At 30.1% G+C, this 16,615-nt stretch overlaps 3 protein-coding genes across 4 annotated transcripts in view; all 3 read left to right on the top strand.

Moving 5' to 3' along the window:
- The window catches only part of LOC145742152 (uncharacterized), a 49,020-nt gene extending 46,460 nt beyond the window's left edge, over positions 1-2,560 (top strand). The window contains exons 139-142 of one of the 2 annotated variants that reach the window (XM_082559920.1): positions 552-731; positions 929-1,060; positions 1,244-1,341; positions 1,764-2,560. In XM_082559920.1, the coding sequence (XP_082416046.1) occupies positions 552-731; positions 929-1,060; positions 1,244-1,341; positions 1,764-1,943 (590 nt within the window). In that variant the 3' untranslated portion in view covers positions 1,944-2,560. The remainder of the gene's footprint in view (positions 1-551; positions 732-928; positions 1,061-1,243; positions 1,342-1,763) is intronic. The other variant, XM_082559921.1, reaches the window with a different exon arrangement.
- Positions 2,561-2,602: 42 nt separating this feature from the next.
- On the top strand, positions 2,603-9,282 carry LOC145742154 (cytochrome P450 2D3-like). Its single transcript, XM_082559922.1, has 10 exons — positions 2,603-2,721; positions 4,214-4,523; positions 4,760-4,905; positions 5,044-5,146; positions 5,494-5,603; positions 5,881-6,002; positions 6,438-6,562; positions 7,145-7,289; positions 7,564-7,727; positions 7,859-9,282. Exons 2-10 carry the CDS (start codon positions 4,236-4,238, stop codon positions 8,174-8,176), a joined length of 1,521 nt encoding a protein of 506 aa, XP_082416048.1. The 5' UTR covers positions 2,603-2,721; positions 4,214-4,235; the 3' UTR covers positions 8,177-9,282.
- Positions 9,283-9,610: 328 nt separating this feature from the next.
- Positions 9,611-16,615, top strand: part of LOC145741257 (uncharacterized) — a 34,365-nt gene continuing 27,360 nt past the window's right edge. Inside the window, exons 1-11 of the mRNA XM_082558813.1 lie at positions 9,611-9,668; positions 9,953-10,041; positions 10,486-10,617; positions 11,689-11,783; positions 12,676-12,782; positions 13,034-13,169; positions 13,769-13,851; positions 14,138-14,269; positions 14,768-14,866; positions 15,304-15,468; positions 16,137-16,219. Coding sequence (XP_082414939.1) covers positions 9,611-9,668; positions 9,953-10,041; positions 10,486-10,617; positions 11,689-11,783; positions 12,676-12,782; positions 13,034-13,169; positions 13,769-13,851; positions 14,138-14,269; positions 14,768-14,866; positions 15,304-15,468; positions 16,137-16,219 — 1,179 coding nt within the window. The remainder of the gene's footprint in view (positions 9,669-9,952; positions 10,042-10,485; positions 10,618-11,688; positions 11,784-12,675; positions 12,783-13,033; positions 13,170-13,768; positions 13,852-14,137; positions 14,270-14,767; positions 14,867-15,303; positions 15,469-16,136; positions 16,220-16,615) is intronic.

Here is a 16,615-nt window from a genome sequence, read left to right on the forward strand (position 1 = left end):
AATCTTAAAAAATTATACTTTTTTATGTAATTGATATGTTGGATAAAGAGTCGTCTAATGCATAGTGCCTGTATCATAGAAAATAATATTGTCAAGACTAAGTATTTTTTTTTGTATATATCTTTATCGTCGATATGGGAAAGTCGAATGCGCGACTTAAACATAGAGTAACATCAGTTACTTCGACCCAGTCTCGAGTTGCTTGTAGCAGTTTGGGATATTATAGATTATAATTGCCCGATAATTATGCTGCTGATTAAGTGCTGGTTCAGCAGGAGTTCATACTGTTTATAGCGCCTTACTAAAGAGCGCTACAGCATGAGATCTGTGGGAATTGAACCCATGACCTCATGCGTGATGTAGCAAGTGTTCTTACCACTACACCACGCTAGTTATAATCATGCGAAACACCAACAAATATGCGCTTACACAATACTAGCGAACAATTATCTTAAATTTATAAATAAGTAGCTTTATTGCACTTGGTTAAACAAATTCTTAATAAAGTTGAAAAAATATTTGATCTTTTCTAAACATGTTTTTATTTGTAGACAAAGGACAGAAATCTAGTAAGATTATGTTCAACAAAACAAAGAAATTTGAAATGAAATCTGAACCTGAACATGAAGTTGTTCGTGCGGCTCCAATGAAAAGATGGAGGAGAAATCCTGGCTCTATCTTTGATTACGATCCTTCAGAATACGAGACTGATACCGAGTATGAAGAAGGGGGTAAGTACTTTTGTCGCTTCTTAGGTAAATAAAAAGTTGCTACTTTGTACTTACGATTAATTTTGAAGTAGACTTTTTAAAAAAACTAGCTTTAGAATAGTACGTTTTTAGAATAATAATTATAATTACAACGCTGGAAGTTTGTGGAATGGTATTTTCTATTTTTATAATTTTTTATAATTTTTTTTTCATTTTAGTAAAGAAATCTTACTCAGGGAACGGGGTGGATGCGGCACCTACAGATGAGGATGAAGACTTTAACCGGCTACGAACTCTTGATCCTAAAGCTTTTGTGAATAAGGCTGTTCCGTGGACCGACTATGTTCTTGGTAATGTTGTTAATTTTTTATGATAATGACAATAGTTAATCCTTAGTTTAGTGTAAAGTATTATAAGTTTAACTTTACAAGTTTAATTTCTAAATCATAATTTTGGTTTTTACTAAATGAAATAGGTTTGAATATTTTAAGAATATTATATAACTTAAATAAAATTTATTGTTTGTTGTATAGGTTCAGGCCATAAACATGTGGGGGCACCTAATTCAGTTTATGATTACGATTCAACAAAGCTTCAAAAGTTTAACATGGGAGGCTCAACACCAGCAAAGGTAAGACACTGATCTCTATACTACAATTTGTTACTTAACCCAAGTTAAGTAAACGTTTAATGTCGACAAATACTTTAGTTTAACTTTTACAAACCAGAATCAGTTACAAATGTTGTCTTTAAGAATTTGTTTCTATATATTTATACCTAATGTGGGAAGGACAACTTTACGGCCTAAACTTTTGGTAACTTACATTACCCCAGTTGTTTTTACTTTGTTGTTGGATAGTTTTGACTTTTTAATATTGCAAAATTTCCAACCTGCCGTTTGGTGTATGGGTAGTTACCGTAAAAGATCTTACATAGGGCATCATAACTATGTTATAGTGTGAATCGAACTCAGTACCTACATCCAGTGGCCAGTGATGCCAAATTTAATAAACTAGTTTTAAACAGATTTAAAATTTTAAAATATTTTTAAAGCAGCCCCAATACAAAGCCTTGTACGACTACAACGCTGCCGACGGTGATGAGATCACATTCGTCGATGGTGACGTCATAATAGATGCACAAACGATCGACGAAGGTTGGATGTTCGGGACCTGTTTAAGGACCGGACAGACCGGGATGTTACCGGCAAATTACGTAAAAATGGTGGCGTAATTTTTTATTTTAATTTTTAGAAAAATTTGTAAAAAATAATAGAAAGTTTTTAAGTTTAAGAAAATATTAACAAAAAAGGTCTTTTTTCTTGGACAAATTACGATTTTTTTAATAAATTTAATCATTAAAAAAAACATGAACTTTTTTATATAAACATAAAATTTAAAAAAAGAGTTAATTTGTAATTATTTTATAAATTGAATAGGTTTTAAATGTAGAAATGTTAGTTTTGCTCTAAATACTGTTATTGAAACTTTTGTTTTGGTGTGTTTTACTTTAAGTTGTACATAATATCAATCAGCACCTGATAAAATCGTAAAATGTTTAGATTAACATAGGGCCCGCAATTCACTACCAATGTTTAAGAAATGTTGTAAATATCGCTAAAAAACATTTGCATGAAAACTGTATAGTTTATTTATACATTCTATATATTAACTAAGGTCTTACAAAATTTAATGTAATTTTTATTAATAATGGATTGATAAAATGTTAAAAAATTGGTTATTATATTACTTTTATTCTATTATAAATTGATAAAGTATAGCCTTAACTGTTTTCTACTGCACTTTAAAATGTAAATACTACTAGGATTGTTGTCAAATAAATTATTTAACACAAAAAATGTCGTCGGTTTATGAGCTTTAAAATACCTGCCTATTACATCACTTTGGTTACAGGGATATTATCTTGTTACTATTGTTGAAATAGGCTACATTCAGGACAGATTTGCTAAGTAAATATAGGATTGGGTCGAACTAGTAGCTGACAAAAGAAGGTAAGCAGCTTTCAAATTCTTTGATTCAAGATAATAATTGAAAGGTTGTAGGAATTTGTTACTAAAATAGAAATGAAAACATAAAATGTCGTGACAGCTGAAAGTACCGCAAAACTAACTGCGTAGTTATATTTGCAATGTTACTAGTTAGTTGTTAATTAAAAAAACGTTGTATATTTCTAAACGGAAAAACGTCATCATTTAGTTGTTAATATTGATAACATGATATTGCAAATAACATGTAGTTTGCCTTCGGCGAATTTTAACGTATGACGTAATGAAAATCATGGCGTTGTAGGCAGGTCTAATATTTACTTAAAGTACAGGGATTAGACTGCTTGTACTAATGTGATGATTTACAAGTGGTCTACTATGTTTAAACTGTAACAAACTGTGCTACTAAGGAGTATATAGATTGCAATGTTTTAGTTGTAGCAAGCTAAACTTAACATAGACGAGAATTGCATATTTAAACAGCAAAAAACATAAATTTCTGTTTGAATAGTTAGTAAATTTTGTGTGTTAACAATATTAGAAATTATTGTAGACTTTATGCATAAAGTTTGTTTTAAGGAAAACTCAGAAAACGTTTCGTAAAATTAGATATAAGAAACTTTGTCATATATAAAAACGGATATCATTAATACTAATGGATATTTAGTTAATAATTGACTTTAGTTTACGGAAAATTTATTGTTTACCCAGTCTAGAAGGTAACAGTAACAATTAGATTTAGTTTGGCCTATTTTTTCGTATTTTATTTACAATAATCCAATTTAGCGACACAAAAATATCAAACGATTTTTCAAATACCTATCTCACGTTTTGTCTGAAACGTAACCTCTAGTATTTCAGAATATAATATCACGAAGCTATAACATAATACTTGGGTCACTTAGGTTCATAGAAATGTTACTTGAAATTTTCTAGGTATTTGTAAATTGCTGATTTGTCGATTTTTATCGCTTAAAATAACACTCCTTAAAAATGTTACTATTTAAAATAGGTTATTTTTCTAAGAGGTATATATATATATATAATTGATTTGCAAACTTTTTTTAGAGTAATACCATAACATTTACGTAACGTAAAGAAACGGTAGTTAACAAAAACTGGTGAAACTATAAAATATTAGCAAAATCTAACAGAAAAAGTATCGGTTTGAATGCATTATATTGTATGTGTTGCAACAATGGTACGACCCCCATTTTTTTTACTGTTTACTTGCAAAATCGGTAAAAAAATGTAGATAAAATGGTATTAAAAACTAAAGAGTGAAAAGGACATAACAGCAAACATTACATAAACATTACCGTTAGCAGTGCGCAGAAAAATAAGCGTGGCAACCTCACTACCACCTGCGAGTTAAATTTTTGTTTATTTTGACACTGTATATATAGTAGGGGTTTTAAAATTGCCTTTGTACGTTACTATAAAATAATAATAGAAAATAAATGTTTAAAATTTTAACATTTTCTTCACTTTTTATTAGGTCACAACTTAAGTAATCTACTATGCTACTTGGTGTAGGATTACATGCAATAGAATTAATTTGGGGCAGTCTTAACATATGGGTTCTAACCCTAGCTGTGGTACTCTTTATCTACATTTGGTGGAGACGACCCTCCAAGTTCCCCCCAGGCCCCAGGGGGTTACCTTTACTTGGGGTATTACCCTACTTGGATAAGTACCCTGAAAGATTGTTTAAAAAGTGGGGTGATGAGAAGTATGGAGATATTTTGTCTGTGAGGTTCGGGACAGAGGATGTCGTAATCGTAAACTCATTCGAAGCGACTCAAAAGGTAAATTCGTGTAATTTAAGTTCCTAACTTTTACATTGCTTAATTAACTACTTTGTTGTTTGCAGAAATTAATTAATTAATACTAAAGTAAATACTAAATGTATTATCTGCGTTGGAGAACTATTTGTGGACTAAAATGCTTTAAAATTAATGTATTTTTTGACTTTTTTTAAATCTAAAGTATCTCTAGTTTAATAATTTTAATTTTAGGAATAAATAATAGTTAAAATTTTTAGACGTTCTTTCAACAAGGCCAAGCGTTTTCAGGTCGACCTTACAAGAACATATTTAAACAAGTAACTGGTGATCTCGGTATAGTGCTGAAGAATTACAGCGATGATTTTAATATACAACGGAAATTTGCTGTGCAAGTATTAGCGAAGTATACACAAAAAAATCAATTTTTTTTTAAATTTTAATTGGAAAATTTAACTTTTATTAATTTTTGGTAATTTGATAAGTTAAAATTTAAACTTTTGATCATTTTTTGTTTAGCTTTTTACTTAATTTTTTTTTTTAGATTAGGCTTTGGAAAAAAAGGAATGTTGGATATAATTAACGAAGAAGTTGATATTTTGGTGAAATACTTTGAAAAACAAAATGGAAAACCAATTAACTTTAAGGTGAATAACTTTGACCAAATTCTAAATGCACATTGACAAGGTCTTATTGAATAACATGCTTTCACGAAATAAACTACTGCTAAGCACATAACCAATTGACAAGTTAACCATTGTGCTATTAATTATAGGTAATATTATTTGAAATTGCCAAAGACCACTCGAGACTGAGTCAAAGTTACAAATATTACTTTATGTTTAAAATGTAAAGTCGACCTTTTTACATCGAGAGCAAATGAATTCCAAAAAAGAAAATTAAAAATTTGTGTAATAAAATATGCATACTCTGTACGATTCACGTTAAGATATACAAAGATTTACTTAAATTATTTTAATTTTTTTTTTAATAGAAAATCATCTACAAAGTGATGCTAAACCCGGTTGCTCAATTAGTTATCGGTGAAAGGTTCGATTTTTACGATGAAGAATTTGAAAAGGTTCTACAAGCAAGCGTTGATGTGTAAGTTGTTTGTTCCATTAACTTAGAATTTTTAAGGAGTAACAATTAAAATATTATTTTTTAATAGTGTGGTATACAGCCGAAAGGTTTTGGGTTCGAGCCGCACCAATGCTTTTCTGTTTGCTATTAAGCCTGGCGTTACCGGATAGCTTAAACACAATACAATATTACACTTTTTTTACAAAAAAAATTAAATTTTTCTTTCAATCCAAGCCTTAAGCAATATATATTGAACAATAAAAACAACAAAGAATGTAACTTTAATTTATATTTTTAGACTAGGTAACGCTGATGACGCAACAAAGATTCTTCTTGTTGATTATTTTCCTCCGTTAAAACTTTTACCTGGATTTAAAGAAGCAAATAAAAGGACTGTGGAAAGAATTCAAAAACTTCTGAGTAATAAAGTTAAAGTTTATTTAAGAAAAATTGTTTTAAGTAAATAAAAGCCTTAATAAACAAATATAAGTTTGTGGGTTATAAATCACAGTTAAAAAAAATGCATTCAACAAATATTGTTAAATTTTTTTTAAACTTTTTTTCCGTTAGGTGGAGACAGCGTGGTGGCAAAAACTTTTTTTTAAGATTTTACGTTTTTTTGTTCGGTAGTGTGGCAAGCCTGTCATGGCGTCGGACTATGAGCCTAAGGGTTTCGGGTTCGAGCCGCACCAACGTCACACTATTCGCCTTTGAGCCCAGCGTTCACGGATAGCTCAAAACACGTTATAACAGCACACCCTTTCCCAATAAAAAATATAAAACTTATCACCTTAAGGTAATATGGAAAAAAAATAAAGATTTTACGTTTTTTTAAACAACTTTTCTTTTTTTTAGACTTGGCCGAACAAAAAGTGACTGCCCATCACAAAACTTTCGATAAAAATTGTATTCGGGATTTTATTGACGCTTACATCTACGAGCAGAAATATGGAAAGGACCACGAACTATCTAGTTTTGAGGTAATATAACCATTTTTTTATTGACTTCACCAGTTTGATTATATACAGAAGTAGATAACGTTCACATTTTTATACTCATAAACGCTACGACATTATAAACAGTCAAAAACTGTAGAAAAAAGTAGAAAAAAGAAAGAAAATTGTTATCTCATGGTAAAAATAATGAAACAAGAAACTCCTGTTTGAAAGTTGTTAAAGTACATCCTGCAAAATTGTTAAACAAGTTCTAAGTGTAGTTACATAAATGTTCACACGAAAAATTCAGGAGTAACATAGAAAACTACATGTCGAGCTGTTTTTTAAAGCGCTTACAATGCTTACATTGACAAAATCTGTTGCTGTAGCGCCCATGAGTAAGGCACTTTAAACAATATAAACTCCTGCTAAGCCAGCACTTAATCAGCAGTATAATTACTGGGCAATTATAATCTATAATATCCCAAACTGCCACAGGCAACTCAAGACTGGGTCGGAGTAACTGATGTTACTCTATGTTTAAGTCGCGCATTCGACTTTCCCACATCTAGGATAAAGATATAATAAGTCAAAAATAACTGGCAGTTTGACAATCATGTATAATAGGATGACCAGTTGCAAGTATTCGTTCGAGACTTGCTTGTTGCCCCACTAGAAACCACTGGTAACACCATGATGTGGATATTTCTTATTCTTTTACATTACCCCGACTATTACGAAAAGGTTGAACAAGAAATTGATGACATCATAGGTAAGTTGTTGTAACGTCACTGGTCAGTTGTTGAGATCTCAAAAGCCAAGCTAAGACTTTTTGTATAGCACAATTTTATTACTTAAAACCATTTTATTAAGGTTTTAAACACCGTTAACAAATAAGATTTTTTTCAAATACAGTTAAGGCCTTTAGTACATCCCAAATTATAATTCTTTAAGATGAAAAAAATACGCTAATATAATATTGCAAACATATAGGTAACAAATTAAATTGCATACGTTTAATACTTAATGTTTAAAAATTTTTAAAGGAACTGAAGGTGTTATTTCTATGGACAAGCAAGACAAGATGCCGTTTACTTGTGCTTTTATATTTGAGGCAATGCGATTCAAGACAGTGAACCCGATGTCAGTTCAACATTGCACAACTGAAGACGCTTTCGTGGATGGCTATTTTATTCCTAAAGATACAACTGTAAGTATAATATAAGTAATAGTCAAACAACTTCAGAATTTAAGTAAATATTATGTTAAAAATAACAGTTTTTAATTTTGTGACTATTCACGAAATTTTAAAAACAAAACAATTTTGACGTATTTTTTCAGGTTACGTCAAATCTATGGAGCATCCACAACGACCCTCAGACGTGGGATTACCCTATGACCTTTAACCCTAATCGCCACTTGACCTCCGAAGGCGACTTTGTTGCCAGTCCTAAAGTTATCCCCTTTGGCATTGGAAATCGCTTCTGCATGGGAGAGAAACTGGCGAAGATGGAAATATTTATAGTTTTTGTAAATCTGTTGCAAAAATTCCATTTTGGTAAAGATCCTGACTCTGCTTTACCAGATTTAGAGGACGACGGGATAAACACTTTAACTTACTCTCCTCTTCCGTACAACGTGGTGCTTACTAGAAAGTAATTTTATTAGTTTATCCTCGATCATAAAATTTATTTTGGTTCCATTTAAAATGGGTTTCAAGGTTAGCTTTTCCTGAAGATATTTTTAATTGAATAACTTTAAAAGTTTTGAGATTAACTTGATTTGTTATTACACATGGTTTGATAAGCAACAGTTTTATTTAAAACTATTGCAATATTTTAGAATTTGAAATTTAGGAATTTAAAAGTTGCATAAAAATGAAAAATATGCCGAGTTCAAATTTTAATTGGGGTTTATAAGACCTTTTTTATTAAGCTATTCAATACCTTTAGAATGTTTATTTGTACAGAATTATAAACGAACCAAAGGTTCTAAAACAGCCATATAAAAAGATAACTTTAAGGGTTTTTACCTATAAAAATTGTCAAAATTAAGATAAATTTTACGGGGGTTTTGCAAACATAAAATGTAGCAAATTTTGTAAATATTGTTAATCCTAAAAATGTAACATTGAAAGAATGTTATAAAATAATTAAAATTGCATGAAGAAATATGCTTAGTCAATATCATTTATTTATCATTATCTACTAATGATATAAAAACGTCCATCAATCAGTTGTTCAAAGATTTTTATGTGTTGTCTATTTTAAAATATGAATTTGAGCCATAAAACTATATTCATGTTTGTTAACGATTTATAAACGTTGGTGCTAACTTACAAATGACACGCGCGCTTTATTAAATATTGTTTATTTTAACAGCAATAACTAAAGTACAAAGTACATTGGTGTATTGACTTAAATGTGCGACCTTTTAAGCAGTATTGGGTTTACTGCAAAACTTTAAAATAAAAAAATTCAAATTATTAAAAAAAAAGCCTTAACTCAAAACTTTTCAAATATATTTACAAAATCTTTATTTTATTGAACTGTTATTTTAAATTCTTTATTACTTTGTTAAGGATTTTAATATTAAGTTAGAAATATTTTTGTTATATAAATGTTTAAATGGTCATAAATTAAATATTGAACAATTGCATTGTTTTAGCTTGCATGTGTTGACTTAATTAAACGTGTTAGTTAATGATCTCTTTGCTGTGCAAGTGGAGGCCATGCACAAATTGCGTTATTTAATTTCCAACTATTCTCATACTGGGATAATTCAATTTTAAGTTATAAAGCTTGTTATAAAACAGCAACATTTTGGTTAATTTTGTCGAATTTTTTTAATTATATTATTGCCTAAAATAGGTAGTAATACTTTTTAACGTTTTAAGACAACGTGTAAATGCAGTAAGAAGATTGATTTAAATTATTTTGGTTTCAGTTTTTGAGCACATAGAATTAGTTATTAAAAATACCGTTTTGCAGTTTACTAGTTATCAGCTCTAACATCATTTTATTCCTTTAAAATATATTTATTTTTAAGGGTGGTCTATGTTATATAAATGCGAAGTTAATTTTAAATGAAAATATGCGGTTAATACATTGCCTGTTGCTTTTGGCAATTGTTTATATAGATCTGGCCTTAAGTAAGTAAAGCAATTTAAATTAAATAAAAAAATATTATTACTTAGTGATAAATGTATTTTATATTTTTTTAATATTTCGTTTACAAAGCAGCTAAAATTGGGTTTCTACTTTTTTTGTAACAAACTTATTTCGGACTAATTAAAACCTCTTTTTTTCTTTGTTTTTGCACATTTGTTATCGCAACCAATATTACTGTTATTGTTTCTTCTAACCAAAGTATTTAATATTTTTAAACAAGTATAATTTGTTCACGAAATAATTTTTATTTAAAATTTTTTTTTAGCCCAGCCGACTTGTGATACCGACCGAGGTTTTGTCCAATCTGGAGATGATTGCTTTTTATATATAGCCCAAAAAGCTACATTTCATGAGGTAAGTTATATTTATCAATTAACAGATCTCACTATCCAACTAGCATTAAGATCATGTAGTAGATATTTTGTTAAACAGTATTTAGTTATAACCTAAGCCTACTATAGTGGGTTCGATTTCCGTGATTTTTTCCACTTAGTTCAGAGTAAAGTTAGTTACTCCGACCCAATCTCGAGATGCCTTTGGCAGTTTGGAAAAATATAGATTATAATTGCCTGATAATTAATCTGCTGATTAAGTTTTGGCTCAGCAGTTGTTCATACCGTTTATAGCGCCTTCTTAAGGGCGATACAGCATGAGAGCTGTGGGGGTCGAACCAAGCACTTTAAATAATGAAGTCAAGTGTTCTGACTTCTACATCACGCTGTCGGTAGGCCTAACTGGTAAAACAACGCTGTTTTTCTCTTTTAACTAAAATCTTTAACTAATATTTTTTTATTTTAGGCGGATGAGTTTTGTCAAAATAATTATGACGCATCTTTATCATCTGTTATAAATGCAGGAGAGCAAAGCTACCTTAGTTCCTTAGCAACACAGAATATTCAAGATGCAATGTGGATAGGACTATCAGATACCGTACGTAAAGTTTAACCTTTATAAATTTACAAAATTATTTAAAAACCATAAAAACCCAATAAAAAGAACAAATATTATTGATATGGTAATATAGTCTAAAATTTTTGCAAATTTAAAGATGCAATTTACGAATTATAAAAAGTTAAACAAATTAAAAGCTTAAATTAATTTACATTTGTTGATATGACCGTTTAAAAGAATAGAAACTTTATTTTTGTCGCGGTTATATAAAAAAATTCTGTCACATCTAGTTAAAAAATTGGGAAGCTCTGCCCTTTTTTGGCGAAAAATATAAATATTGTTTTGTCACAATAACAAATGTAATAAGTGAGTATAAAAGAACCGCGAAAATTAAATCCTGAATATTCTTAACCAAATTGGTCTTGTGTTCGATCCTTTGTAAGGCACTTTTATTGAGTTTTACTCATTTTAATGTAACCTGTTATTTACTCACTTAGTTTGTTTTTAACTTTATTTTTTTAAGAAGTACTGTTCACAAGTCTAATTCAAATGATTTATTTCTCATTTCACAATTTTTATTTTGTATATATCTTTATCCTCAATGTGGGAAAGTCGAATGCGCGACTTAAACATAGGGTAACATCAGTTACGACCCAGTCTTGAGTTGCTTGTGGCAGTTTGGGATATTATAGATTATAATTGCCCGATAATTATGCTGTCAATTAAGTGCTGGCTCAGCAGGAGTTTGTACTGTTTATAGCGGCTTACTCAAGGGCGCTACAGCATGAGCTCAGTGGAGATTGAACCCACGACCTCATGTGTGGTGTAGCAAGTGTTTTTACCACTACACCAAGCTGCCGATATATATATATATATATATATAGCATGGTGTAGTGGTAAGAATACCTGCTACCACCACCATGAGGTTGTGGGTTCAATCCCCACTGCTTTTATGCTGTAGCGCCCTTGAGTAAGGTGCTATAAACACGTGCTGATAATTTTTGTTTCTTTCTGGTGCATAAGCAAAATACTTGTTCAAAACTAAAAACAATGAAATTTTATTATAAAAATAACATTTTTTGTTTTCTAATAAGTGTTTTTAATTTCAAGATTACACCAGGAAGTCTTCAGTGGTCAAATGGTCATGATATTTATAGTCCAGGGGTATCTTACAACAACTTTGGTACAAATGAACCCAACTTAGTGTAAGTATAAAATGTTTAATTTATATTATTTGTTGTATTTATTGTTTCTTGAAAGGGTCGACTTTACAACCTAAACATAAAGTAACATTAGTACCTAAACATAGAGTAACAGTACTTCGACCCAGTCTTGAGTTGCCTGTGGCAGTTTGGGATACTCCTTAGATTATAATTGCCCGATAATTATACTGCTGATTAAGTGCTGGCTTAGCAGGAGTTTATACCGTTTATAGCGCCTTACTCAAGGGCGCTACAGCATGAGATCAGTGGGAATCAAACCTAAAACCTCATGTAGTAAAGTAAAGTGTTTTAACAATTACACCATGCTACTGGTTAAATTTTTTATTTTAAAACCTCATAAAAATATGGTTAACAGTAACATTATAATGTTCAAAAAAATTATGGTTGTTATGTAATATAATTTTAATTTTATTACAATAATTTCGAATGTTATAAAGTATCAATAGTAATTTTTTTTAAGTTTTAAACAATTTATATATGTTTAATTTTAATACATTCGCATTCAAATTTAACATTTACTTTTAAATGATGTATTGGTATATAGGCCAATTTTAATCACCCGGCAGCGGGGTGTAGTGGTAAAAACACTTGCTACACCACACATAAGGTCGTGGGTTCAATCCCCACTGCTCTCATGCTGTAGCTCCTTTAGGAAACCGCTATAAACTGTATGAACTCCTGCTGAGCCAGCACTTAATTAGCAGCATAATTATCGGGCAATTATAATCTATATAATATCCCAAACTGCCACAGGTAACTCGAGACTGGGTCGGAGTAACTGATGTTACTCTATGTTTAAGTCGCGCATTCGACTTTCCCACATCGAGGATAAAGATATATACAAAAAAAAATTATTGTAACAATTTTTTAATAGAAATCAGGGTAGTAGTTGTGTTCAACTGAATAATACCTTGGGTGGAAAATGGTTTGTTACTCGCTGTAGTGAAGAAAAATCTTACACTTGCAAAAAAAAGCTAGGAGGTAAAAAAAAAAACTTCTAAAATTTATAATTTCATTGCAAATTTTTTTAAATTTAAACTTTTTGTGTTTAGGTCTGTGTTATTAAAAACCAGATTTATTTAATTATTTTTGTTGTTCATTGTTTTAATATGAATTTAAGTGTTTTTAGCTCACATAATTGTTAAAAAATCATAAATATCTTTAATTTTTGATAAAAACAAGTGTACTTCAATTTAGGTACTGCTTGAAAAATATTAATTTACTTTTTTTAGAAACCTGTCCCGTTGGTTGGACATATGGAAAAGGAAAATGTTACGACTTTCATTTAAATCAAAACCTCTTTGTTACCTGGAGTGAGGCAAGAGATATTTGCCAAGCACAGAATGCTCAGCTTTTAAAAATTGAATCGTAAGTTTGTTTATTAAAAATGATTTTCTTATGTTTAAACCAGTGACCCCTACTGATTTCATGATGTAGCGTCCTTGTGAAAGGCGCTGTAATTGCTATAAACTTCTTCTGAGCCAGCACTTAATCAGCAGCTTAATGATTGGGCAATTATATTCTATAAACTGCCAAAAGTAACTGGAGACTGAGTTGGGGTAACAGTTGCTACTTTATGTTTAGGTTGTTAAGTCAACCTTTACACATCGAGGATAAAGATGTATAAAAAAAACGTTATATTAACATTAAAGTATGTATAAAAATGTAATGATTGCGTGTTTTAAATTATTGTTGGTTAATTATTAAAGTTAATTATTTCTGTTCAAACAATGGTTAACAAATATTTGTTTTAATTTTGAATTAAATATATTTATTCAATATTGAATTGTGTATTTAAAATTTCGAAACATACAACACCAACTTCATTAAATCCTTGAAAATATTTATATGTTCTTAATTGGTTTTAACAAAAACTATAAAATTTAGAGTTTAATTTAGTTATTTTTAAAAATATGTTCTATTAAAATTTAATAGTCTAATTAGACATTTAAAGCTAAAATTTTTAGACTTACTGAACAATTGTTTATTGAGAGTTTTTTTCCAAATTGGAAAACAATTGGAATTTTACAAATTTGGTTGGGAATATCTGGTAAGTAGATGTTTTATGAATTCAAGTTAAAATTTTTCAATATAACACGTAAAATTTAATTCCAAAAATCATTTTTAAGTAAAAATATTAAATCATTTTTTAATAAATATGTAAATGAAACTGCTTCATCACCACAAAAAATATAAAACCCTTCTTTTTAATTTATCATCATTATTACACTTTTAAATTTATTGATAAATTCATATCATTATTATTTTAATTACCCTTATTAATTAAGACCATTTTTTTCACAAAATTAAAATTAATTAATTATTTTCTTTCATAGATTTAGGTCATGATAACGTATTAACTTGGTCTGATGGTAGCACAATAGGGTCCTACACAGAATGGGATGGAAATCAAATGAACAATCTACAAGCGAATGTAGATGATTGTAGTTGGGTCTTTACTGGGAAAAGTATTTTATTTAGTTTTGAATTTAAAAAGTTTTTTTTTTATTAATCCTCGATGTGTAAAGGTCAAATGCGCGACTTAAACATAGAGTAACACCAGTTACTTCGACCCAGTCTCAAGTTACCTGTGGCAGTTTGGGATATTATAGATAATAATTGCCCGCTAATTATGCAGGAGTTTGTACCGTTGATAGCGCCTTACTCAAGGGCGCAACAGCATGAGATCAGTGGGGATTGAACCCACGACCCCATGTGTGGTTTAGCAAGTGTTCTTACCACTACACCATGCTGCCGGTTTAAAGGATATACCATTGTTTTGAACTCTAAGAATGTTATATTTTTTGTTTTTTTCTTTAAATAGCTGTTCTATTAAATCAAATTTTGTATTTTGAACTAAATATTTTGTAATGAAATTTTAATGAAGTTATTCTATGTACTCCGACTTAAAAAAAATTAAATTTTTTTAGGTTTTCTAATATTTATAAAATTGAATTTACATTCAGGTACTTATAATTGGGAGATAGGAAATTGTTATTCACTTCAAGCTTTTGCCTGTGAGATTAAGGAGGGGAGCTCAATATCGACTATCCCCATTCCACTGGGTAAAATTAACCTTTTTGTGATATTGCACAACATTTTTAACTTAAATTAGGGATCTTTAATGTTTTCAATATAGAAAGGGCGACCTAAGAGTCTAAAGTTTGTGACCCAAACTCAGTCTTAAGTTGACTGCAGTGGTTATTAATTATATTTGCTGGAAAGATAATGCTAATAAATTTCTGCCACAGCTGGTTTTCATATCATTAATAGTGCCTTACTTAAGGGCGCTACAGTATAAGAGCAGTAGGGATTAAATCCGGGACCTTTTTAGCAAAGTCAAGTATATTTTTACTACATTATACTGCTGGTGTTTTTTTTAATTAAGTGTTAAATATTTTGTATGTTTTGTAACAAAACTTTATCTAAAATATTCTGTAATTTGTATTTAACCAAGTTTTTTTTAGATTAAATATTATAATCTTCATAACATTTTTTTCAGTAAATTACACTTGTCCTGATGGATGGAGATTATTTAGAGATCGTTGTTACCTTTTTGACTCAACCCAGCAGAACTGGGATAGTGCTGAACATTTTTGTACAGGGCAACAAAATGGGGCTCATTTGGCGAGTATTCACGATGCTGGAGAACAATCTTTTATATCCGGTAATAATTTATTTTTCTTTGTATATAACTTTATTCTTGACATAAAGTAACATCAGTTACCCCGGCCCAGTTTCGAGTTACCTTTAGCAATTTGGGATATTATTGCTTATAATTGCCTGGAAAATTAATTTACTGATCAAATGTTGGCTTAGCAGGAGTTAATTTTGTTTATAGCACCTTTCTCAAGGGCGCTACAGAATGATATCAGTGGGGATTGAACCCACGACCTCATGTGTGGTGTAGCAAGTGTTCTTACTACTACACCACGCTGCTGGTTTAACTTAAAACCTTTCAGTTTGTAGTTTAATATCATGACTAATAGACTTTCATCTATATGTAACAAAGCATTGTTTTAGATAGATATATGTATATATGTTTAATTCACAGGTCTACAAAATAAATAAAACTGCTATTTGTGGTACAGGTAGGATATTGCGGACAAATATTAGTTGTGACCTTATTACTACAATAAAATGTCAACCATAGGTTGTGCTATTAACTTACTATTAGAATTAGGTTTTAGAGGTTGTACAATATATTTTAAAAATTCTTATTTGGCTTAAAACCATTACAGTTAGCATTTTTAGTGCCACACTAAACTATAATAATGCTGCAATTTAGAATAAAAATATTGTTACATTTTTAGTTTATTGTTTATGGTTTTATAGGACACATTAAGGCACAATCCTGGATTGGAATGACAGATAGAGCTGTTGAAGGAAAATATGTGTGGTCTGATGGTACACCTTCGGTAACAGATTATTTAATCATAATTTAAGTAGATTGTATTTTAGTATTTTGTTTTTATAGGACAGAGTCCAGATATAAATATTAATAAGAGGTCTTCTATTCGAAGAAACTCAAAACAAATTTTAAACACATTCCCTAAATTTTATAGTAATTTAAAATTATTAAAAACTGGCAGCAAGGTGGTAGGAACACTTGCTACACTACATGAGGTTGGGAGTTCAATCCCCACTGCTCTTATGCTGTAGCACTTTTTGAGTAAGACTTTATAAACGGTATGAACTCCTGCTGAGCCAGCACTTAATCAGCAGTATAATTATCGGGCAATTATAATCTATAATATCCCAAACTGCCACAGGCAACTCGAGACTGGGTTGGAGTAACTGATGTTACTCTATGT

This window comes from Corella eumyota, chromosome 2, assembly GCF_963082875.1.
Source record: "Corella eumyota chromosome 2, kaCorEumy4.1, whole genome shotgun sequence".
Classification (NCBI taxonomy): domain Eukaryota; kingdom Metazoa; phylum Chordata; class Ascidiacea; order Phlebobranchia; family Corellidae; genus Corella; species Corella eumyota.